Source organism: Platichthys flesus, chromosome 6 (genome assembly GCF_949316205.1).
Source record: "Platichthys flesus chromosome 6, fPlaFle2.1, whole genome shotgun sequence".
Taxonomy (NCBI): Eukaryota; Metazoa; Chordata; class Actinopteri; order Pleuronectiformes; family Pleuronectidae; genus Platichthys; species Platichthys flesus.
In genome coordinates, this window is record NC_084950.1 from 5,325,561 (window position 1) to 5,351,442 (window position 25,882).

At 45.2% G+C, this 25,882-nt stretch overlaps 1 protein-coding gene across 1 annotated transcript; it reads left to right on the top strand.

Annotated features, from left to right (window-relative positions):
• The first annotated feature begins 2,225 nt into the window (after nt 1–2,225).
• On the top strand, nt 2,226–25,012 carry kcng4a (potassium voltage-gated channel, subfamily G, member 4a). Its single transcript, XM_062389872.1, has 4 exons — nt 2,226–2,468; nt 5,640–6,190; nt 6,307–6,948; nt 23,257–25,012. The coding sequence occupies exons 2-4, from the start codon at nt 6,083–6,085 to the stop codon at nt 24,139–24,141; spliced, it is 1,635 nt and encodes a 544-aa protein (XP_062245856.1). The 5' UTR covers nt 2,226–2,468; nt 5,640–6,082; the 3' UTR covers nt 24,142–25,012.
• Nucleotides 25,013–25,882: the final 870 nt, after the last annotated feature.

Below are 25,882 nucleotides of genomic sequence, written 5' to 3' on the forward strand. Positions count from 1 at the left end.
GCCCAGTGACTCATTGGTCCTCTGCTGCATGCACCTCACACCGCCGCCCATCAGACCCCAGCACGCCGGCTGCTGCTGCGATCGTATCTCAACCCCCCCCCCCCCCCCCCCCCCTTCGCCTGTGAGGGATTAAACTCTTAATCCGCCAGACTGAAGCCCGCTATTAGTACCGACAGGGCTGCAGCTATCTTTGCGTTTTTTTCCTGCTGCATGTGCGCATGTGACGTGTAGCGCTGTGTGTGAGATGGATGGTGGACAGCTGTAGGTAGAGGTGGGTCTGAGATTAATACAAAAAAATAACAATGAGGCAGGGAAACGAGTTAGCTGCTGTAATCCATGGAGGACTGAGGGTGCTCCCCCACCTGTACCAGATCCACACTTCTCTGTGGTGGAGTTCCCCCTCCGGCCGGTGCATGTGTGGTGAAACTTCAGGAAAATGGCAGATGGAATATTAAAAAAAAAAAGGTTATGCAGGGCACCTATGTGAAAAATAAGAAAAACAACTTGTCTGAGAACTAATAACCCAGCGTATATGTAATCAGTGTCATGTTGCATACGCTAACCAGCCCTGGGCATAATGTAACACTGTAGGTTAATGAATAGTAATGGAGGGATTGAATAAGCTGAACACCTTTGTCCTCTGCAACACACACACACACACACACAAACACACACGCAGGCAAACACACACAAACCCCCACCTCCCTACCTCCTCATTTTCCATCTCTACCCACTAATGTGCTGTCTGCTCCTGTAGCAGCCATAAGGGCCTGGACAAAGTGTTTGCTTGTTTTAGCAGTTCCCTCAGGCGCGTGCAGCCTAACGAGCTGCCTTTCAAGGACAAGGTGTTCGCCAGGTCGACAACGCAGGGAAACATCTGTAAAGCGTAAATGATGTTTTCATTCCGAACTTTGACCGTGTGTGAGTTCGGTGCCGGCTCTGCAGAGGGTTTGGCGTGAAGCGTTGATCCAGAGCGGTCAGAGTTTTCAAAGTCAGGCCTGAACACTGTGCTCTGTTTACATATCACACAGCCGGGAGTTTGTCCAGCTGTTCAGTGGCACTTATAATCAGTGAGTTACCTCCCGTCCTTCTTACAACAGAAAACATCTTCTTATAAGTTTCATCAAATGCTACATTGATATGTTGCTATAGGCTTTGTGCAAGGTGCATATTGGTTTCCATGCTCTACCTCAGATCTGTTTTTTTCATGTTTAGCCAGAGTCTGTTATTCCAAAAGGGTTGAAAACCTGCTTTTATGATTTATACAGTCTTATATCGTTTTTGGATGTTATTTCTCCTTCACTTCATCCATTCTTTCAGTTTTCATCCACTATTTCTTAATTGTTCTCCATAGTCTGTTTTTTGGTTTGATTGGAATATTCGTTCTCCCACTTTTCTTCCAGGTGTGTTTCTTATCGACTGAGATGATGATGTCTAAACTTTTGGTTAAATATTTTTATTATGAAAATGTTTGTTTACCATATTGCCCTAGTGGCATTCCTTATTTTGGTGTCATGTCAAATGAGATTAAATCATATAACTTGCATCTCCTATCCATCTAAGAAAAACACAATATTATAATCAGAATTAAAAAAAACATATGTAACACTACATCAAAAATAACTTGAACAGGTCTAAAGCTCAAAGTTAAAGTGCTGATGAAGTTGTTTTGTGCTCAACTCCAAGTGAAGCAAATGTTTCATATATTCACGAACTGTGTCCAGAGGTAAAATGGGATCGAGCCATTCAGACTTCATGTTGAAAACATCATTTACTTCCAGCAGAGAAGAACGGACATCTGGCTCGTGTTCATTCACTACACTGCAGATTTCCAAGCAAAACCTTTATTCAAGGTAATTCTGGAGGGAACCGCGCCCCCTGTTGCGCACAGAAGAGATCAGGCCAGGCACCACCGAGCCTCTCCTCTGTCTGCTTCGATATCTATAATATCAAAAGGCAGAAGAAAAGATTTGGAGCGAATTCTACAGACTCATTCTTCTCTTGCAGTTTTCTATAAAATGCCTCTTTCCTCTGGCCCTCAGCTCCCATGCGCATGGACACCACTGCGCCTGTCGTCACCTTTACGCAAACTTGAACTTGGGCACCCGGTAGAGTCTCCTCCGTTGTGCACCACGGCTGTGACTCCCTCCCTCCCCTGCTCCTACTCCTCCTCCTCCTCCTCCTCCTCCTCCTGCAGCAGCACCACTAACCGAGCAGTAACGGGACACTTTCATCGCACCGAGTCTCCAAACCCCCGCTGCCATCTCTGGCGTGTCCGGACTCCCTGCGCGCCTCCCACCGGCTCGGATGATGCGGATCCCGGAGAGGTGTGTGTGTGATTCTTTAACATGTGTCGCTCGGGAATGGTCGCTGACAGCCTGATCTGCCGCTGAGGGATCGGAGGGACCGCGAGGCGACTACCGGGGGATTTCTCACCGGGCTGGTTTCGGACGTGTGGAGTCAGGATGGTAAGCTGCACTTCACAAGTTGCACTGATGTCTGCGGGGGCTCGATCTGCAGCTGTGCATGTGTCTGAAGTTAACGTGTATAATAAAGCATGCTGGGGTCTTGTCCACACCGCAACATCCAGGGGAAGAAGACCCAGTGTGGATATGGACTGGGAGTGTGTGATTGGAAGTGGATGCATCCAGATTTGGAATTAGTCACTGGTTTTAATGGGATGTTACATGTCCTTCAACAACATCTTACTTTGACTATAGGCGTTATGTATATATTAAACATGTATTTTCCTTTTCCACACAATTATCACAACACAATATCGGTATATAATCTTAATTAAAGGGGTGTTATGAAGTGCAAAAGAGCATGTGCTTGTTGTGCAAGTGTGTGTATGTGTGTGTGTGATTGTGTGTGTTGCAAGTTAGAGAGAGAGAGAGAGAGAGAGAGAGAGAGAGAGAGAGAGAGAGAGAGAAAGAGAGAGAGAGAGAGAGAGAGAGAGAGAGAGAGAGAGAGTTTTCCTCTGGTGCATTAAAGCAACCCGATCCATACAAGACGTGGGTCTCTCCAATAGCTCCTGGCAAATGCAGTCATTGTTGACATGCCCATGAATATAATATAAGCTCACTGACTGAGAGCTGAACAGTGGGATCCAACCATTGAATAAAAAAAAGCCAGTATAAAAAAAAACTCCATCTCTCTACAAACAGAAATACAATCAAAATGTGTGACTGGTTTATTGCTCATGCTCAAATGTGTCAGACAACTTCGCTATAAGTTTGTTAATTTGTTTAAAATCAAATTCATCCTGCAAAGACCCTCACAAACTCAAAACTCCAGATTAACAGGAGAATGGAATGAGTTTACGTCCCCCTCTGATATCCGTCCCCAGCCGTCTGTCCAGTGCAGAGGCTGGACAACACCAAGTGTCCTGCTCAGTACACCTCCTCCAATTAACTCTCCACCAGGAAAAGAACCAGCCATGTCCTCAGGGAATACAAATCGATTAATAAATAGTTGATCGTACTCTGCCCCCCCGCCTGTGAGGTGGAAATGAAACACCAGCGAGGTTGACAGAAGTGATATATTGGTTCCTCCGGTACAGGATCCTATCCCTCTGGATCTGAATTAGTGACGCATGTTTGCTGCGGTCCAATGCTTCAAACTGCCTGAGCCGTTACTGTAGATAGATCCTGAGCCGGAGGACGTGAGGGCTGACGTTCTGCTTACAGTGCAGAGTGTTGCTGGGACTGATTGTGAACAGTTGCGAGTCAGGGCTGGTCCCAGTGACAGATGAGTGTTGGATTAGTGCAGGGAAATGCCTTCTTACATATGTGTGTTCAGCAATGGGTGTAAAAAGTGGGAAATTGCCTTTCGGAGCTTCCGGCTTAACCTAAATTACTGGTGCATGTGTAGGAAATCTGTTGTAGCCGTACAGTCTTAACAAACACTGGCAGGGAGGGAAGTGCAGGGCAGCCGGCCAAATGTAAGTCCGCTCTGCTGCGAGTAGCTGGACGCAACAGAACAATGGGTCTCGGAGGATAACGCCAGCTGCTTCTACCCAGGGCCGGACTCTTTCATCATCTGCCACCAAACCATTCAAACACGGGAAACACACAGATTTCTCCTTTGTAAAAGATGTGTAGGATCTATACATCAAATACTTGGAATCCTCACATGTTCTGAAATAGAGATATTTGAATTTGTATGTTGTGCAACCTTTGTTCTGTAATAATGAAATGAAAAAGCAGTGAATCTCCTAACCTATACATGAGATCAGTTATATAAACCATGATCACATACTGCTTCAAAGAAACACAGGAGTTGTATCTGTTCTCTGATTTAGTTGAAAGGAATATTTGTTACTGTTGAGTAACCTGAAAATGATTGTTTTCATTCACAAATATCTGCTGCTCATAAATATAACTACTCGAAGTGTGCCTGGTTGTTTTCATAGAGATCTTCTACTTCTTGAGAAATTCACAACGATGGGTAAAACCTCCCTGTTTTACATTGTTAAAGAAAGTGAAAAACGATAAATAGTGCATCTTTCCTTTTAATCGAATCCAATCCAAAAGTTAATGGGTTCTTTCTTGATCATCTCCCTTCCACCAAGATTCAATAAGATCAGTCCAGGGATTTTCACTCCCTCCTGCAAACAGACAGAGAAAAAGCAATAATACAAACGATAGAAGGTGAATACTGATAGTGTGAACAGACACCAGGTTCTCAGGATGCAGATATTTTGCGTAGCCATTGCAAGAAACTCACAAATATAGATTACACAGCACAGACGATTGTTGAGTAGATGTGATTTCTCAATTGATCGTCCTAATGACACGAATGTCCGAAAAAGTGCAGAAGGTCTTTTTCCGTGTTCTCCTTCACTGTTTTGCAAGCAGCTGGTCTTCACGCTCCGTGTGAGCCGAAGTCAAATAGATGAACTGTGAGTTCGCTGCAGTCACTGAATGATAAACGACGTGATAATAGGGCCCAGTTTAAAAATTAACCACAACTATTCAGGGCTTTGAAACACAGCAAACCATTCTTGGCAACCGACACAACCTGCAGTGCCAGGAAAATAAACTTCGGAGCGTTTTTTTTTTTCTTCTATCTGTCGCATGAATCTTTGACAGCCAGTAACTCAGTGTAAGTGTGAACAACCTGAATGTTCTTTTCCTGCTGTTATTCCCCCACATTTTCCAACACCTGAGCCAAGCACGGCAGCCGCCACCCTCGTTAATGTGATCTGATTCGGCCGTAAATTCCTCGGCTGTCTGTTGAAGTCCTCTGCTAACGACAGCCATTGCCCTTTTATAGTCGCAGAGCTGATCCGTCTTGTTTCCGGCTGAAAGGAGGTGAAACGTGGAGGGTGGAGCGCTTGCAGTCTTGTCTCCTCCTCAACCTTTGTCTTCTGTCTCGTTCTCGCTTTGTCTCCCGACACCTGCCTCCGTTCCTCTCTCTATCCTGACATTTCCCTCTCTCTCTCTCTGTCTATGTCTCTCTCTCTCTCTCTCTCTCTGGCTCAGCGGCTGCTTGATGGCACCACAAGTGTCCAGGCCCTCCCTAAACCCGCCTCAGTCCCTGGACACATCACATTCGCCTCCTTGACTTATCTTGTGTAGCTATCAGCCAATGATCAATCCTAACGCACCCTCTCTATCCGGGCTTTCCTTCTCCAGACTCTTGCTTCAGCCCAGGCTTACCCACTGATGTGATGCTGAATCCTGAGGCACCGGCTGAGTCGACTGCGGAACTCTGACAGCAACTTCAAACCCTCTCCCGCTCCGATGTGACAGCGGGTTTCTTGACTCCCCTTCTTGGGTTTTTTGCTCTGTTGGTTGGAATCTAAAGCCATAGCTCATCCGTCACCTAGGGTGGAAAACTCCTCTGCTATCAGGGAGCAGCGCGACCAAAGACACTGGAGTCAAAACTACAGCTGCTTAGTTGTTCAGTCAAACTTAGCTGTGGCAGCAAAGTTTTGTCTTATGGACACGTTTTAATGTGAGTCGCTGCACATCACAGATTGTTGTGTCCTGGGACTGAAACGTCTTCAGCCTCCTTCTGCCATCATCACCTGGTTTAAGCTGCCCAGTCCGGAGCAGCGTGCTTTCCAGATGCCGCCATGCCCATCATCAGCAACGCCAACCATGACTTCAGCAACCTGTCCGTCAGTGATGACAGCAGCCTCGACCGCATCTTCACCGAGATCCCTGAGACCGAGACCATCAAGGTACGAATAACGTTCATCACATCATATGAGTGATGAAGTTCTGGAAACAAATTGTATCCTCAAAATATCAGAGATGCAGCTGCTCATTCATTGAAGCTTTTGTTTTCACTCTCCAGGGTGTGTACTACCAGAGGGCTCAGTTCATCAAGCGGCCGGAGGACCTGGTGTCGGTCGACCACGGCCTACTGGCGGTGATCAACGTTGGGGGGAATCGCTACACCTTCCCTTGGAGCACCCTGGAGCAATTCCCCCTCACCCGACTGGGCCGACTGTCGGGCTGCCGGTCCCCCGAGGACATCGCCAATGTCTGCGACGACTATGACGAAACGTACAAGGAGTTCTTCTTCGACCGCTCGCCGTCCGCCTTCAGGGTCATCCTCAACTTCCTGGCCGCGGGGAAGCTGCGCCTGCTGCGGGAGATGTGCGTCCTGTCCCTGCACGACGAGCTGACCTACTGGGGGGTGGAGATGACCTACATGGAGCGCTGCTGCAAGAGGAAGATGTACACGCGCATCGAGGAGGTGAACGAGCAGGAGCGTCGCGAGGAGGAGTGCCGGCAGAGGAACGCCATGCAGCGGGTGCCGGTGGAGGAGACGAACTACCGTAAGGTGATGAACTGGCTGCGAGACACGATGGAGAATCCACAATCTGGTTTACCGGGGAAGATCTTCGCCTGCATGTCGGTGATCATGGTCGTGGTGACTGTTGTCAGCTTGTGCATCAGCACCATGCCCGACCTCAGAGAGGAAGAAGACAGGGTGAGTGAGCCGGAGTGTGCACACGGTACTTTTTCTGCTCAAAGACAAAGTGATCATGAAGTTACAGAGATGCTCATAACTTAAACGTGACAAACTGGAGTACCATCATAATCTGCATCACTTTCTATTGGAAGCTAAGGCAAAATTTTACCACATGATTTGTACAGTTTGTCCACAGCACGTATTCTTGTTTTAATTATTTCTGATTTAGGGAGATATTGTAATCCTGCAAAAATCTGCCTTCAAAATTCACAAATTTAAAAAACTTGTTGGCGTCAATCCCTCTTAAATATCCCTGTGAGAAGCTGTTGTGTGTGTGTGTGTGTGTGTGTGTGTGTGAGAGTGATGGCCGAGGACGTCTACCCATAGCTGTGCGGGATAATGAAGCCCAAGCTGCTCGCTGAGGCCTGAACTATCTGTCAGTAAACACTGGGGAATAATGAAACAGTCTCACTGTAGCTTACACAAAAGAGAGATGCACGGACACAGATTTGCACGTAAGTCGACACACTTACAGTTTGGGAAAAGGCCGTGCACGTAGGAACACACACAGAAACGTGCACTGGCAGCCACAAGCCTACACACACATTCACTCTAACAGATGCAGCTCTCTCTGCTTTTCTATTTTGTCGCCAGTTGCCCTCTAACTCAAATTGTACCGCAGCAAATCCACTGCTCAGTTATGAACGTTTCTGCTGATTAAATGAAATTACAAATACAGTTTTTCTTGCAGGCAAAGAATAAATCAATCCATGTCTTTGCGTTAGAAAAAGTTTGCCCATATTTTCCCCGTCTGGTTACATAGGTCCTTTATGTGTGCAGAAAACCCAAGACACTTGTTCAACAGCAGCCCCCCCCCCCCTCCCCCCGTATTGATTTTGATGTGAACAGACTACTGATAATGGAGAACTCAGGGAGATGGAGGAGAGCAGTAGCTGCAGAATGCTTGATGAGTCGAAAAAAGGCTTAAGAGAGGATTTAGAGAGCCCTGGCAGGAGGAGTCCAGTCGTCAGGGACAGTCATCGGAATCCAGATGGAAGAGCTAGAGAGCAGACGGAGTCTCGAGGAGGCTGGAAACCCTGTTGGACTGGGTGGTGCTGGACCTTTCAGAGTTCATCGGCTGCGGCTCAGGAGATAGACAGGGGTAGAGAGGGTCGTCCGCTAACATGAAGGTCAGTGGTTCAGATCCTCTGCTTTCTGAAGAGCTCCCTGTGCAAGATCCCGAACCCCAGATTGCCCCTGACAGCTGTAGAGAGGGTGTGAGGGTGGATGGAAGCACTTTTTGAAAGTCTGCACTTAAGGGTGAATGGGACTGGTACTGTAAAGGACTTTGAGTGGTGGATAAGACTAGAAAAACGCTGCACGAAACACATTCACTATGATCAAAGCAATCTGTGTGTATAAGAAGAGCAGAAGGGAATCAGATACCTTTGCATATTTATATTCTCTGCACTCACACCCAGCATTTCCAGTGTATTTCCTGTCGCGTAGTATCATCGTTGTATCTCTGAATGAAAGTAGGAAATTGAGCTTTCCTGCGTGTGATTCTCTCGAGTAAACACAGCAAACAGTGACAAGGAGATGGAAGTCCCTGCAGGGAAACATCAGGCTGTCCTCAGGGGTGCACCACAGCCGCACACACACACACACACACACACACACACACAAACACACACGTATGATTCTTTAGCGATTTGTGGCCGACAAGTGCCATCAGAAAAAAGCTTAGTTTTGTGAAACAATATATATGGTTATCTACATTCTGGGTTGTAATGGCATCGTAGTTGTGTATTTGTGTGTTGGGTTGTGTCTGACATCGTACTGCCTTGTCAGGACAATGGGAATCGCAAGGTTGTCTCAGGTGGGTATAGATGTGTCTCCAATGAACGGCCATTAAGGAGAATGTGTGGCAGTAGAGTCTCACTGCCTTGTGAGGATTTTGTATATTGTAGTGAAACCTGAAGGCTAATTTAAGATACCTTTATGGAATTAAAGACAAACGTCCCTTTCGAGCTCTGTGCATCCTTTACGTTAAGCAGTGCAGCCACTAGAGGGCGACGCAGAGGGAAGAGTTTCTGACCACAACATTTGGGGAACCTGTGACAACGTACCTCTGCAGTGGTTCCATTGCATCATGTGGATGGTGAGTTCTTTGTTGGGATTGTTTCCATCTTTCTCTGCACGTCTCTGCCCGTTTCTTGGGAAGCAGGATGTTGACCCTTTCCAAAGGTAAACAAACCCATCTGCTGCTTCCATGTTTTTCCAATGCAAGCTCCTGAGCCTCACCATCCTCCCATGTTCGGCCTCTGAGCTGAATCCTCCGGGTCCAGTGAGCTGGGTGAGTCAGGAGCATCAGAACTCCTGTCATCTTTAATTCACATGGTTTTGCTGTTTGTCTCCGGTCCCCCTTTTTGCACTGGAGTGGGCCGAAACTCCCTCGTCCACTCGTCATTCATCCTGCTTCTCTGCCTGCCTCTGTTTGGGTTCGGAGCGTAAAGGGAGAGATAAAGTTAGTGGGAGACGGAGGCGGAGAGAAGGGCAAATAGAGGGTAAGGTCTAAAGATCAACAGACGGAATTAACAAGAGATGAGAGTGACATTCTGATGGAGGTAAACACCATATGCGCATTTCTACAGCGTGATGGGGGTCTACAGGTTTACTAAAGCAGCTTCTGCTGCTGGGAGAGTGGCTGCCAAATCAGCTATAACTAAATAACTTGATGACAGAGCTAAATTAAACCTGGGTGTTTGTGTCCTCCCTGCACACAGCTGTCTTGGGTAGTGACACATGTTCGCAGCTCAAACAAATTGTGCAGATTGAGACGGCTTAGCTTTTCATTTGATGCAATTAAAAGAGATTGCATCGTTCAAAATCAAATGTCATTGATGTCCTATCCATAACTGAAGCTCATAGACTTTATATTTCTGTACGGCTAGCATTAAGAACAAGAAGCTAATCACCTACAGATGTTTCATGTCAGTGTGTCAGTTAAACAAGCCATTTAATCAAAATTAAGTGTGAGATTAAACCTGGAGTTGGCAGATCACCAATATTAGAGGACTTGGATTAGGTCCAGAGAAACTTGAACAGGACATGACTTGTACTAAATAAGAATGTAGAATGGCACTCAGAGCCAAGGCAGCCCCCCCCCCCCGCTTGTGAAACCACATTTAAATTCACCAGTCACAGATTGGTGCTTTGGATCCGCACCAATTTCCTCGAATAAATATCAGTCCCCCGGCTCGGCCCCCTGATCCGGAGCCGCACCAAAATATAACGGGCTCCTCCCGGACTCACACTGCAACGTTCCAAGAAGTTTCATGGAAATCCGGAGAGAAGTTTTTGCATAATGCTGCTAACTAACAGACGCAGATAGTTACAGCAGGGACTGGAATAACAGTGTGTGTGTGTGTGTGTGTGTTTGTGTGTGTGTGTATGTGTGTGTGTGGTGGGGTTCACCTGCCTGTCACAGAGTGCAGGTGAACTCTGCACAACACTGATATACAATGCTTTGTTTCTTCCTCTCCTCCTGATTCCCTCCAGTCCGTCTCTGCAGTGTGTTTCCTGTTCTGTCCTCAGCTGATCCCTTCTTTCTGTACAGTACATCTGGATGTGCAATATATGGCTGTGAGCTAAATGCTTCGGGGCCGGCCTTTATCTCACGGCTCGTTTTTATTTTAAGGCCTCTGATAACTGCTGCATCATTCCTACATCACCTGCTGTTGGCGTGTTTCTCTGCTTTGCGTGTGTCTTCTGCGCTCTGTGTAAAAACTCTGACTTCAGGGAGTCAAGGCAAAGTTTGGTTCTTTTATGCTGAAGATAAACACAACAGCAGTGTTTGGATTGGAGAGAACGGAACATGTGAGGTTTTTTCTCTCAACTCTTAACCTGTTTTGAGTTTACGTCTCACTGCTGGTCAGGTTGTAAACACCACCCAAAGATTGTCATTTTACAAACTGTGTTTCTGAGTTAAACTTTGCAGAATTGTCTTTCTGCTGTTGTCCCTCAGTTGCTGCACATGCATCACAGTTCTGGTTCCAGTTCTTTTAATATTCTCACCGGTCGATGGTGTATTTCCGGACGGCCTCCTCAGATTTGCTTCCCTTTTCCTAATTCAGTCATATTCTGGCCTGGGGAGTAATGGAAGTGAATTTTTTATGTCCCCAATGCCATGAACTGGAGTGGGACATGCTGTCCAATTATTAGGTCCCCGGACATCAATTCCAAGTAAAGAACGAGAGAGAGAGATGAGCAGAGAAAGAGACTGAGAGAGAGAGAGAGAGACACAGTAGCAGACAGCATCACTTCAGCTCTGTGTTGTTAGTTTTAACACGTTTCCTGATTGACTATCCACTCGTTCTCAAGCAGAGACTTGTCAATACTCTTATTGAACCTCAGAACCTGTCTGGGTAAGTGATTATTAGGGTGTGTGACTTCTCTTTCTATCAAGAGATAGAAAAGAGAAGAAAGGAGGGCGAGGGAGACGGTTGGAGATAATGTGTCTTGTGACGTCTGAGGGGACGATAAGGTAATTGTTTACGTATCAGGAGGAGGGAATAAGAGGAGTGTGCTCGGGATGAGGTGAAGGAGCAGGAGATAAAAAAGAGGAGGATGTAAACACTAAACCAGCCGTGGATCCTCCTTTGTCTCCTCTCCCTCCCAGTGGAGCTGTTCAAACTTTAAACAGTGAGACCAAGTCCTTGGCACCTGGTGAAGAGGGGACACACGTCACACATGACATGGAAATGTACAGTGTGTACGATTTCTGCATTTTTTTTTTTAAATCAAAGTTTAAGTGAAATAAAAATAAATAAACGATAGAGATATTCCGATGATGATGCCAGTAAAAGAAATGCCTCAGAAACCGAGTCCGACATCTGCAAGTTCTGCAAATCGATGTTACGCTCCAGGACCTCGTCGATAAAATTCTCTTCTTCTTCATCATCGCTCAATAATTCATGCCACTGGTATGCATCCATCTAACCATCCTTTCATCCATTCATCCATTCATCCATTCATCCATTCGCCCATCCATCCATCTCTCCATTCAACCATTCACCCATCCATCCATCTCTCCATTCATCCATCTATCCATCCATCTATCCCTTCATCCATTCAGCCATTCATCTATCCATTCATCCATTCACCCATCCATCCATCTCTCATTCAACCATTCACCCATCCATCCATCTCTCATTCAACCATTCACCCATCCATCCATCTCTCCATTCATCCATCCATCTATCCATCCATCTATCCTTTCATCCATTCAGCCATTCATCTCTCCATTCATCCGTTCATCTATCCATCCATCCATCTCTCCATTCATCCATCCATCTATCCATCCATCTATCCTTTCATCCTTTCATCCATTCAGCCATTCAGCCATTCATCTCTCCATTCATCCATTCATCCATTCATCCATCCATCCATCTAACCATCTCTCAATTCATCCACCCATCCATCCATCCATCCATCCCTCCATCCCTCCATCCCTCCATCCCTCCATCCCTCCATCCTTCCAATCATCCCTCCAGCAGGTTCAGCAGGGTTTTCCAGACATCCCACACTTTCATCTCCTCCTCTGGGATCTGGTGGAGTTTCCAGTCCAGAATGAATACACAATCTTCCGATCACTTCTCCGATCTCATGACTGTCGGTGCGAGTCGTAGATCTACAAATAGAATCTAACGCTTTGCCTTCCAGCTCAGCTGCCTCTTCAGAGCTACAGTCTGGTATAATGCCTGCATTAGTGCTGATGCTGCACCGATCCACCTGTCCACCTCCACCTCCATCCTCCTCTCCTCTCTGAACCAGACCCAGGGAAACTAAACCTCCTTCCACTTAAGGCAGCGACTAACCCTCAACTCGTAGAGAGAACCACGGCCTCCGATATGCTGGTCACCTCGATTTGAGTGAGCATAATGCAATCGAGACTCTTCCCAGCATACGATTTTATAATGCATAATGTGATGCACTCCCACACCTGAGATGAGGTAGTGTAACAGGAGACGCAAAGCTCTGTCAGTGAAGCTTTAAATGACTCAGTTTGTGTCTCTGTATTCTGTCTCTTTATTCATTGAGTCTGCTCACAACATCGTCCGAGCCGTGAAGACAGAGCACCATCATCAATCATAAGCCCTGTGTGTGTGTGTGTGTGTCTGTGTGTGTATTTGTGTGTGACAACAGGGACACAGAATTAAGAACGCATTCTTCCCCGTGCCTCATTTAATCTCCCCGCTGCTTGTAAATTTCCAGCCTCTATTAAATGAACGTGAAGGGAACATGAATGTGGTGTTTGTGATGTGTGTTGGCTCAGCAGGGCGACACTGTATCTGGTAGCCGGTCAGAGAGACCATAAGTCAAGGAAAGTAAATACGATTGTAGTCAGCTCTGGTTGCTTTGGAGGAAGAGAACGAGGGAGAGGTTGGAGAGACTGAAACAGAAATAAATTCAGTCCATAGAGTGGTGGTTAGAGTCAGAGGGATATGACGTACAGTAGATAACTTCATCAGAACTGAGCTTCTGTGACATAGATAACTTTTATCTTCAGTATACATCAGAGTTATACATTCATAAATTACAACTCTCCATTTACGTCTGTATTAAAGAGACAAGGAATTTCTCAGTCTTGCACACCCCCGATTATTTATTTTCAAGGTTCAACTATGTGGTCATCACCAGAGTTTGACTATGCATGCACTAATAAGAAGAATACAGAAGCCTTTCCTATACTTTCATGTCTGCAGACTTGCATGCACAGTGTCAAGCAGATTCCCTATTACAGCCTATCTGGTCATGAGCTGTGTACCCGGTGATGTGCTGCATGGCTGCCAAGTGGGATTATGGAGGAGAACAGCGGAGCATGAGATGTTTATCCTGTCCGTGCTGGGACAGGATTCAACTGCATCATCACACAAAAGCCCAACGCGGTCGAATTTGGCTCGTGAGATCTGAACATGTGACACCGGAGAGTGTACTGTACTGTTCGCTGGAGACAGAGGGGAGGACTTTTGATGTTTTGCACATTATGAAGATGTAGAAATACCCATTTTTATTTCCAACACTCTGGTTCCCTTCTTTCAGTTTCCTACTACACTTTCTACTTGTTGGCACCGACAGCTCCTTGTTTATTCTGCTCTCCCCCTGCGGTACATGGACCAAACCAAAAGGTCAGAGTCAAACGTTAATGAAGGTAAATAAAGGTCATTTATTACATTGGACTAAAGATCAGAGGGTTGAACGTGCACAAGATGTACCTGGTCAAAACGTATGGTGTTTGCATCAACAGACAAACCAGTGGTGAATTCCAAATATACTATATACTATGTTCGAACTGGATTCTTTAATTGCCAGATAAAAACTTGACTGGTAACATGTTTGTTGACCAGGTTTGGCTGGACAGTATCTGGTCTTGAAATACAGACACTGAAAACAGACAGTGTTCGAGAAGCAGGCACATAACAAGCATCTCAGTTTAATATACTGTGTCCCTATATCTCGCTCCTCAAGGGCAGATCAGCAATGAAGTGAAAACTCGCCTGAGGCTGATTTCATTTGTCATTTACTTTTGCCCAAATACAACAACACAGCCGTGGAATTCACGTATTCTAAACTCGATTCAATGCCCCATTGATCTCACTTAATATTCTTTAGTGCTGTTTAGTTTCATGGTGGCCTCCCCTGACAAAGAGCTATCTCTAATAAAAAGGCTTTACTTGACTGAGACGGCGAAACCAAAAGAAAGGAAATGATGATTTAACATTTTCTGCAGACACAAGCAAAGATGTGCAGATTGTTGGATTCAAAGCTCACAGTTTGAATAAGAACATTACTGCAGCAGAACAAGTCGCTGTGTGTGTTACTATAAACTTTGTGCTCAGATACTAAACTTATTACAAATCAGTACATTATGAACCATCCATCCATGTCACATCGATAACATGGAGGAGGCAGATATTATGGTCTGTACTGAAGCCAGCCCCCAGAGGTGATAAAGACACTTTGGCTTCACTTATCACTAGCTGTGTTATGTTGTCTATCTTTATATACAGTCTGTGTGTGGGAGTGGGACATGAGACCCCACTGTGGACACACACCAGCTGGTCAGGTGAGGGTGACACAGGGAAAAGAAAGAACACACAGTGCACGAAATACACACATGCAAACACAAAACAAACACACCATCAGCTCTTTCCCCTGAGATTATATCCGCCCCAGCAGGTGTCCGCCTCTGCAGGGTCGCCCTCTCTGGTCACTGCAGTCCATCAGAATCCAATTCTCCTCCGAGCTACTGCTCGGAGGAGACTGCTCCCCCTACACACTGCTGCTGCACGCTGAAGTCCAATGCACGCCATACATCCTCATAGCAGCAAAACCTGCAAACCTTGCAGCAGATGTGTGTGCATGTGTTTGTGTGTGTGAAAGTGTGTGTGGTGGGAGGGGGGGTTGTGTGCATTCTTTGTCTTTCATCCAATGGGAAAGAAATTCAGTGTATTGCTTGCATAACCTTGTGAGAGTAAAAGTGAATGTTGCTCTCTCACTCTCTCTCTCTCTCTCTCCGTGTGTGTCTGTGTGTGGGTGTGTTTCCGTGTGTGCGTGCACTTCATCACTACAGCAACTTTGATTTTACACCACACTTAACATTATTGAATGAGGAACTAAGAGAATGACACAAAGCAGCTTTTGTAGCATTTGTCAGAGGAAATTCAAGGCTTCATTTAAAGTGTTTAGTAAGTTTGTGTGTCTTTTGTGTGTGGGGGGGGGAGAGAGGATGGTTTCCTGCACAAAATCTATTTTGTGAAATGATTTTTGAGGTTTTATAACGATGCACAACAATTTCTAATCCCATGTCCTATTAAATAATCCTGAACCTGAACAAACTGGATAGTGAAGCCCTCAATGTGTGTGTTTGCGTGTGTTTGTGTGTGTGTGTTTGTGTGTGTGTGTGTGTGTGTGTGTTTGTGTGTGTGTGTGAGTGTTTGTGTGTGTGTGTATGTGTGTGTGTGCAGCATCTTGACAGATGGAGAATAGAGACTTATGGGGTGCGAAGGGATCCCCATGCCTCATATGTCACCTCATCTTTTCCTCATCAGCCAATCTTGTAATCCCCCCCCCCCCCCCGCTCCTCTATCCTTCCACACCAGTTACCCTCCCACTCTCTTTTCATTTGTCCTCTCCTCTCGTCCGTCGGCCCGTCGTACCGCACCTTCCCTCTTTCATTTCTCTCCATTAAGGTGTTTGGGCGTGAACAAGCTGTTGGTCTGTGTTGGTGATGGGCCCGCTTGGCAGCCTCTTCGCGTGGAGATTAAACTGGTCGGCTCAGCTCTCCCACTCATGTCTGTGTTATGGTGCTCGGTGAATGGAGTCAGTGGACAGTACAGACTGGTTGTCTGTAGCTCTTTTATTGTTATTGATCACAGCTCGACCGATGTCTGCGTTTGTTTGCCAATTTGACATTTTTTATTTTACAGAATAAAAAAAAGCATAAACAATTACATTTTAACAAGATATTAGTTTATTCGCTTTATTCAACTGCTATACACTTGGTGTTCTTTTTATTCATAGTTATTGTATTATAGTTAAGTCAATGTTCCAACTTGAACTTCGTCATAGGGGTTTGATAACAACATCTTTGCAATCATTCTCAGAAATGTTTCACTCCATTATTCAACATCCCCATTTAATTTATGTATCGGCATTGACCTCCAGAAATCTATCAGTCAGGCTCTAAATGAATTCTTGAAAATGACCGTGTGGAAACACATGTAGCTACATGCCTGTGTGAGTTTGTGCGTACATGTAGATATCAGCTTTCAGGAGAACAGCCCGATGACGAACGGAGGTGTCACGTTATACAAGCCCTTCAATAACCCATGAGTAGTGAACACGGCACTCGATGCGCAGTATTTCAGGTAGTGTCCGGTGCTGTGGTGTTCATCCGCGTCCTCTTTCCCTGATTTCCCCTGTCTGTCTCCGTCACGTCACTCCCCTCTGTCCTCAATTCTTCTTGAGAAGCTTTTTAAAGTGAGCAGAAGGTCAGCGCCTCAGTGGTGCAGTGCATGTTCGAGGTCTGCTGCCAGGTGAGGTGGATTGATGGGCTGATTCTTTTCTTTTGTTACCCTTTTCCAAAACCTCTGGATCCGGAGGGATTGCTGTATCATCATTTTTTCACCTCTTGCACCCAAGAGAGAGATTAAAAAAGAGAGAGATGAAGAGGCAGCTGTGAAAAGAGGTATAGAAGGACATGCAAAGTTAAAACCAGACTCCCGGGAGCACTCCTGCAAGGACGGTTACCAAACTGCACCGGTTCGAAAACCACCCGACCACGTGTCACTCGTGGAACCGTGTGGCGATGGGAGGAGTCGTCATAACCGGCCAAGACAGTGAGATATGAAGCTTGATCCGAAACCAAGTAGAAAAAAAAACCACATTTATAATTCAGTGCTCTAGAAGCTTTCCCTTGTCCAACAATAAAGAGAAACATTTACACTTCTAGCAGAGTGACCTCTCTGTTGAAGCCTCTCCCAGCCGACTGGTGCCCGGTGGATGAGAGGCTGTCAGTGAGACGCAGCCGAGCAGCAGTCACGCCTGAGTGATAATAATTAAATCAAACCATGTGCTTTGCTTCAATCCAGATTAAGAATGACAACGAAACACATGCACAGTGTGTGAGCATGTAATGTGTTTTCTGTGTAAGGAGATATGTATGTTTAAGTGCCACATAAGTGAAAGACAGATACATACTAAGATTTAATGTACCTATAGCTAATAGTACTAAATAATGTAACACACTGGATAAAATGATGCATATAACCCAGTTTATGCAGAGACTAAAAACCGTGTATCTGTAGGCTACAGCAGAGGCATAGTCAAACATAAGTTTTACAGTATATTTATCATTTAATATACAGTAATGTAAATCTGCCAAAATACTATTGTCTTCAATAGTATTTTGGCTTTTCTTGTTTCTGCCATCGCTCTTATTCCTTCTTGTCTGTTTTCTCCCTCCTGGTATAAAAATGTCACAGGTCACATATTAAATTCCAGTCGGGTCACATCCAGCTGACTTTGCCTCAGTTCCAGTATTTCTCACTTCTTTCATTGAGCTGAAATGTCAAAAGTGTCAAAAAGTTCAGCTCTGCAGTGAAAATGTTTTTGGACTTTTCGTCCAAGATACAAAGATGCTTCCATCTCGGATCCAGTTGAGCTGAAAATGTTTTCATCACAAATATACCTTCTTAGTAACGCATCACAATGTGTCACAATTAACGAAATGTAGAAACCAACACAGACACACTAGTTGAAAATCATATAAATCTCCAGTAGTTTGAGTAATTTATCAAAGTTCATCTACATGTTATTATGAAATATGTGTTGCTGGCCAACAGGTGACTTCGCTACCTGGTGACTTGACCGCTAACAAACTAACCTGCAACATGAGTCAGTCCCAGTCTTTGAGTCCCTGCAAACATGGACATCATGACAGCTTCCCAAGTGTGAAGCCACAGTGAGTCGATCGCCACCTGGTGGCTGGCGGATGTATAGACCCTAAACCCTGCCTCCTCCATGTTAGTGCATGGGACATGGGCCAAAGTAAGTCACAGTAGAATATACATTTTAATGAAAGATGTTTTTTGTCGTTTTAGTTAGTTGTTATCACACTGATCTTGTCATGTGACACGGCTTTTTTGAACCACATTCTGACCAATGTCTCAAAACATCTGCATCTTGGATTTCCTACACAACACAATCTCAGTATTGAGCGTCCCATCCCTACTCTGATCGTGTTTGATCCTTTTCCTTAAAACATGATAATTTTAAGCTTCTGGTACGATCATCTGTTGTTTAGCTAAAACTGTTTCCAATTTCTTCAGCTTCAAAGCGGCTGCACGTTTAGTTAGATTAGGGCCTGAGTCATATAGTTATATAGTCAACTTAGCAACGACCCTCTTCATGGACATTTCCGACAAACAGGCCAGAGAACTTCTGGACTTACTATTCAGATTTTGACAACAAATGATTATAATGTCAGATGTGCAATTAAAAGCACTTCAGACAGTTGCTGCAGGACCTTTTTTTGTTTGAGTCCTTAATTGATTCATAATTTATATTAGTCAGTGTAATTGTCTTGTGGTTTGTTCATCAGATTGATTTGTGCTTCAGCTGTTCTGAAGAGTGACCACTTTATCCAACAACGTAATAATGATAGATGTTTCCCATGTGGCGACTTTAAATGTCCCCTCCTGCCCCCTCGCCGCAGTCTTTGTCTTAATTTGACATTGAGATGTGTTAATACGGACGTTAATGTGAATCCCTGTGTGTGTGTGACAGCTGCTGGGGTGAACAGAGTCGCTGTTGAAATGAGCTGTCACTGGCAATAGTTCCAGAGAGAGTTGTACAGAGGAGATAAGGTCAGGGACATAGTGGGTATTTGTTGTGTGTGTGTGTGTGTGTGTCTGTGTGTTTGTGAGCCAGAAGTAGAAAGCTTCTAGCTCTAACAAATGGCCTATTGCTCTGGGGTTGAAACCGGTGTTCCAAAGCCCTGATGGACCTAAAGTCAGCACTGCAGAGAGGGAGAGAGAAAGCAGAGGGTGAGGTGGGGAATACATGAGAGAGGGGGGGGTGGGGTGGGGGGGGATGCACACCAGTGACATAACATGGAAATGTGGGGAGAAGGTGTCGGGACAGACGGACGAAAAGTCTCTATGGACATTGGAAAAGAAACAACACAGGGAAAGCATGCAAGCTCACGGAGGAGGAGAGGTGTTAGATTTAATATCGGGGTGAAAGGCTGAAGTGGTGATTCCTCAAGGAGAAGACAGATTCAAACTATTGGATGTGTCGTCTCTCTGTGTATATAGTGTGTGTGTGTGTGTGTGTCCGCGGCTTCAGAGGAAGACATCCCTCAGTCAGTCTCTCAGACCTCTGGAGAAATCAGGGATTATTTGGATTAAGCTTATTGTGGTTCCACTTTTTACTGTGTGGGCTGCTGCTGCTGCACAGGCAGTCACTGCACCGCTGCTCTGGACCTGCATGCAATTGTTAAAGTATGTGTGCCATAGTGGAAGTTGACAGTTTCTTCCTTCAACTGTTTGTGTCGGTCCCTCGTAATGGATCCTGATTATTCTTCGCTGTTTCCTGCGTAATGTGAATAAGAATGTGAGTGTTTAAGATACTGATATGAAGCACAGTTAAAGGTGGAAAACACAACACGCATCCCCTTTAATAAATCTTGTATACCACCTGAAAGCCTTTTTACTGCTTAAAGCCATAAAAAAAAGCACTCGGATATATCCTCTGATAAAAATCTAGCCACTGTGGAAAATAACCCACTTTGGATCAAACAAGTACAGAATGGCTGCCACAGGGATGTGCCATTTATTACAATCTCTATTCCCGCAATTCACAGAACTCACATATCTTTTCCAATAATACTGAGTAAATCCGACTGAATATTAAGGGTTATTGCATAAAATGATCTAGAAGGCCCAAATCTTTGTTTTATCTACTAAGGGGTTTGTTTGTTGTGTCTATGAATAACTTTAACATTGTATAGACCCAAATGTTTTATTTGTTTGGGTCAATAAACTAACTGACTAAATATCTAACATGGGCCTTTCCACTAGATGGATTGTTGCAGCCAAAGAAAACATGGGGCCTTGAGTTTTATTCTAAACATAATGTGGCTTTAATCACAAGTAAGAGAAAGCTGATATAGGAAAACTAATATTCCAAGCAGGACTTTGAATTCAATCTCATTGACACAACATATTTCGTTTTGATATTCCGACTCTGACCTGATTCAAAAACATTATTGGATTAAGAGATGTGAGATGTGGGGGATGCAGATCTCACAGCATCTTGCTTGTGGCAATACATTTACAATAAATGCATTCCCCTTTCAGGTCAGAAACACATTTTTTCTCCCTTTATAAAAGACTTGGATGTTATTCCTTCATAACACAATAAAGCTGCAGTCTGTTTTGTGGACTTGCCTGAAGCATAGTTTGCAAAGTGCATCTTTTTGGTCCATGTCAGACTTTTAATATCCAAGCCGCGTCCAGGAAACAGAAATTGCCTTTTAGGTACGAGAACGTCTATTTGTCTTTGCTGGTCGGAGTCCTTCCCCTGTCTGGATTTATCTTGTTCTGAGTCATGTCCTCTCTCCTCCATGTTTGTTTGTGTTGCTGCCGTACAAATTCCCTGCCTGCATCCGGGGCTGTGTGGAAGAACACAAGGCATACTCCGAATACCAAAAAATATGGCTTTAAAAAGTGGAATCTAAGGGATGTCAGGGTATGATATGAAATGATGGATGCGTTCCCATCGTTACATGACGCACGTCGTCTTAATGCTCAGCCCTATGCTTCACTGCAGGAATGAAGTGAAAAGGCTAAAAGTCAAAGTGGGCTGAGAGGACAGGACAAGACACAAGTATGAAAGATGCATGATGCATAGAAAAAAAACTGTAAAGGTTGTGTTTCTCTTAGAGGAACGCTGAAAGAATGAGGGATTTAAACAGGAGAACCAGAGGGATGTGCAAATGAAGGATGAGAGGGAGGGAGTCCAGAGAGGGAGATGGAGGAGGAAACAGAATGAGTGATGAGAAGGTGGAGGCAGAAGGAGGAGGAGAAAGGAGAGGGTGGCAGAGAGAGAAAAGAGGGATGAGAGGGAAGGAGAATAGATGAGACTGAGTGTGAAGACAGGAGATAAATGAGGAGCGTGAACAATGAGGAAAGTGGAGAAAAAGCAGAGGAGCTAATGATACGAGAGGCTGAAGGAATACACAGGTATGTCCACCTTAATATAAAATCACATGGTCGCATATTCAGCATTATATTGTAACTTTACTAAATTAAGGAAAGAATTCTGTTGTTTTACTCGTATAAATAAGAAAAGAGCAGAATAACTTTCTCGATCTGTTCGAGAAACCCTCGTCCTGCACCGAGGAGCTGATGGATTGTCTTCAGTGCAGCTGAAGGGACATTCTGAGTCCATAACTCAGTGGCTGCAGCCAGACGATCCAAAGATGGACAACGCCGGAGGAAGTTTCCCTCCCAAGAAAAAAAACGACAACTGCAGTTGTTTCAGCAAACGTCCGATAATGAAAAATGTGACTTCAAGTGACAAAGAGTTCTAGTGGCTCTTATGACTATTTTCTGCTAGGAGCTGAGGAGGAAGTAAAGTGAGGAGGTTGGACTGAATGTACACGTCAACAAAACAAAACAAAAAGGCATTTTTGTTTTGGTAACTTCTGAGGTTTTTCACATCTGCCTTTTTTTCTATGGATTTTTCAGTTTAGCCCGACACATGGTAGCAGGTGTGAAAGGTTCCTCAGACCAACAGACCAAAATTTCATCCGAACTAAAGAGTCGTCTCGGTTTTTGCAATGTGAATATATATATTTATTAATAGTTTGGACTTTTCAATTTGCAGGAAGTTGTGGAAGCATTCAACAATGGAAAACTGGATTACTTGTAAACAACAAGTATGTATTGACATATTGACAACACGCCAATGTCAGAAGCTCCTCTGTCTACAAACCAATCAATAAGTCAACGCAGCCCACATAGGTGATGCAACAGGACGTAAATATTTGTCATACAAAAAAATTATAGTTTAAAATCTAAACTTTATTCCAAACACAGTTTTTGAAGCCCATCTTTCAAAGTTAATGGATTCAGTGCCCTTTGTTCAATAGCTGCTGCTGCTCGATAAAACCAATTCAATCCTAAAGTTTTCTTGTAATGCAGATAAGTGCTTATATGTAAATCTTTTGGAGTGGGATGTGAAAGTGTGAGGAGGTGGAACAAAAAAGCCCAAAGAGAAAAAGCGAGCGTCGGAGCTTGATGGTGGCGTGGGACCGAGCTTTGAAGAAATGGGTCAGTTAGCAGCAGGGTTTTCTGCTCCCGTGTATCATCACATCGGCTTCTTTATTGTTGCATTGCTCTTCCCTGACACTGTAGTTAGAGGGCACGCAAGCCTGATTGCTTCCTGTCACCGCTCCCACTGAGCGTCCTATTAATCTTTGGGACCCGCTCTAATGAAATAATTGATTGATCGTGTCAGTGTATTATCTATCAGTGCTGCTGCAGTAGCTTTAGCATACTGAGCGAGTGCAGCTCATGATTTATTGATGATTATCGAGGGTGATTATCTGACCTCAGGATTTTTGTCTTCTCCCCATCTCCCCGTGCCTTCCTCCCCATCCGTCTTATTTCCTGTCACATTCCTGCCCATGTCCTCACTTTCGCTGTCTCTCCACTCCTCCGCCTCCCACCCCTCCGTCTTCCCTCTTTTCCACAGGGCGAGTGTTCCTCCAAGTGCTACAACATGTTCATCATAGAGACGGTGTGTGTGGCCTGGTTTTCCCTGGAGTTTGTCCTGCGCTTCATTCAGGCCCCCAGCAAGCTGGACTTCCTCCGCGGGCCACTCAACATCATCGACGCCATGGCCATCCTTCCCTACTACGTGTCCCTGGTGGTGAGTGAGGAGGACCCGGACCTGGAGCATGAGCGGCCAGGAGGAGGTAAGGGCTACTTAGACAAGCTTAGCCTCGTGCTGAGGATCCTGCGGGCGCTGAGGATCCTCTACGTGATGCGCTTGGCCCGCCACTCTCTCGGCCTGCAGACACTCGGGCTGACGGTCAGGCGCAGCACCCGGGAGTTCGGCCTCCTCCTGCTTTTCCTCTGCGTGGCCGTCACCCTGTTTTCCCCGCTGGTCCACCTGGCCGAGAGCGAGCTCACGGGCACCCATGATTTCAGCAGCATCCCTGCCTCCTACTGGTGGGCTATTATCTCCATGACCACCGTAGGCTACGGCGATATGGTACCGAGGTCCATTCCAGGGCAGGTGGTAGCGCTGAGCAGCATCCTCAGTGGGATCCTCATCATGGCCTTCCCTGCTACCTCCATATTCCACATGTTCTCTCGCTCCTACCAAGAGCTCAAGATGGAGCATGACCGACTCTTTAAGGAAGAGTGCGCGGCTGCCGCAGCTGCTGCTGCCGCCGCCTCCGGGGAGCTGCCGGAGGCGGCGGGGGAGGGAGGGGTTGGGGCCTCAGCTCCACCTGGTCTGGGATTACATCTAGACAAGCAGGGACTGCACTCACTGGAGTCGCTGGCTCTGCTGGGGAAAGGTGGAGAAGCTGCAGGAAATAACAACCACAGCCTTCCAGCAGCTGCTTTCTGAGCAGCGCTCGCACTGACTGACTGAATCCAAAGCTTCCAAGAACATACGCGTCCCTTAATCTCTATCTTATACACTGTAAAACTACTGCAAGTGACTCCTGCTCCAAATGCCTCACCCCCCGCGTGGCTGTGAAGCATCTGTGTTGCATTGGATAAGAGGAGATTACACATACAGCATTTCCTTTGCTCTTCATCTGATGATAGGGAGCACAAGTGTGCACACTGCTGACTGCACAGAAACTGAAAGAAATGAAACCCTTTAAATTGGACGGTTCAGTCTGTCTGACCAGAAAGCCTCCGCAGCAATATTATTAACTGGTTGCTTCCATAAACATGCAATAGTCAGTCCAAAGTTGCTTTTTCCTTCCACTGTGAAAATACCTAAAAGCCCAACTGCAACAGTTCAGTTTTATTCACATTTCTTTTTAATATGTTGCCTGCAGTGTGACCTGAAAGTGTGTCTCTACTGTTTATTCTACTTTTTCTGCCATGAATTAAAAGAACTGCTCCTCTTTTAGTTTATTTTCTGAGAAGCTTGAAGCCATGTTCTGAGAGGAAACGTTAACAAACCGATAGTTTTGTCTTTTAAAAGACGTATAAATCCATCGCTCCTTTATGTATCTCCTGTGTGCGTGGACTCTCTGCTGTGAACTCCAGGTAAAACTGAGCGCGGATGCTGCAGACGCTGTGATTCAGACTGTTTTTGTTTTTTAAATCAGTTGATGAGGAAGTGAAGGGATGGAGAGAGCGAGAGAGAGCGATATAGAGAGAAAGATAGAGCGCATTTGAGGGTGTATGAGTGAGAGAGAGAATGAGCGCTGACAACCATGAAATGTACTTTGCAATGCTTCAAATAAAAGCTCTCCTGGTAATATGAGAGAAATCCATTTTTCTTGGCTGTAGTTTTGTTTCGGATTAAGGTCTAATCTCTTTGTCCAGGATGCTCAATCAGAGTCCTACCACCAGACAGTTCTGAGAGGAGAAGAGACAAAAACAGCCGCCTCAGCCAGACACACACAGAAAAAGCATTATGTGAACAACAATTCTGCGAATATCCCCTTTTTACATCACCTCCTTGTTTTCATCCGAACAATTACACCACTGTGGAAAGATGCCACGTCTCTGCAAATCTTTTTTAGACAGGGATCTCCCTAATGCGGTGCAGCCATAATCTCTGTCCAACGTTACAAATCTTCAGTACGATTCAATCCTCTCATCCGCTGTCAAATCCTGGGGTGGCCTCCAAAACGGCCGGGGTCATGCTCCCTTTTCTCAGGAGAGTAGTCCAAGAAGGATGTGGAGGCATGCAGGGACGTGCCAGATGTGGATGTAATCTAGATTAAAGTTGGATTTAAAAAGCCCCACAGGCAAACGGGTTACTGCCTGAAACTCGACTTCATCCAGTAGCCTTAAATTTGCTTGCCCTGTTTCTTCTTTCTCCTTCAGAATCCGCAGTAATTCTAGGGCCGTCGTCGCTTGGGGCATATTTCGCCCGTAAGGAAGCGACTGAGGCCCCAGCTGGATTCATAGGTACTGTGGAATTTTTACTTCAGCGTTATTATTTTAGTCTGAATGCAGCAAATAAACTTTACAGCGAGAGATAAGATGGATTTCAAAGTCTAAGGCTTTTCTATCCATCTGCATACCAATGTGATTTCAACTGTTGTATGGTTTCAGTCAAAAATAACAGATTTATTCATTGATACCGCACAAAGGATAACGTCTAACAAGTTGTTTTTATT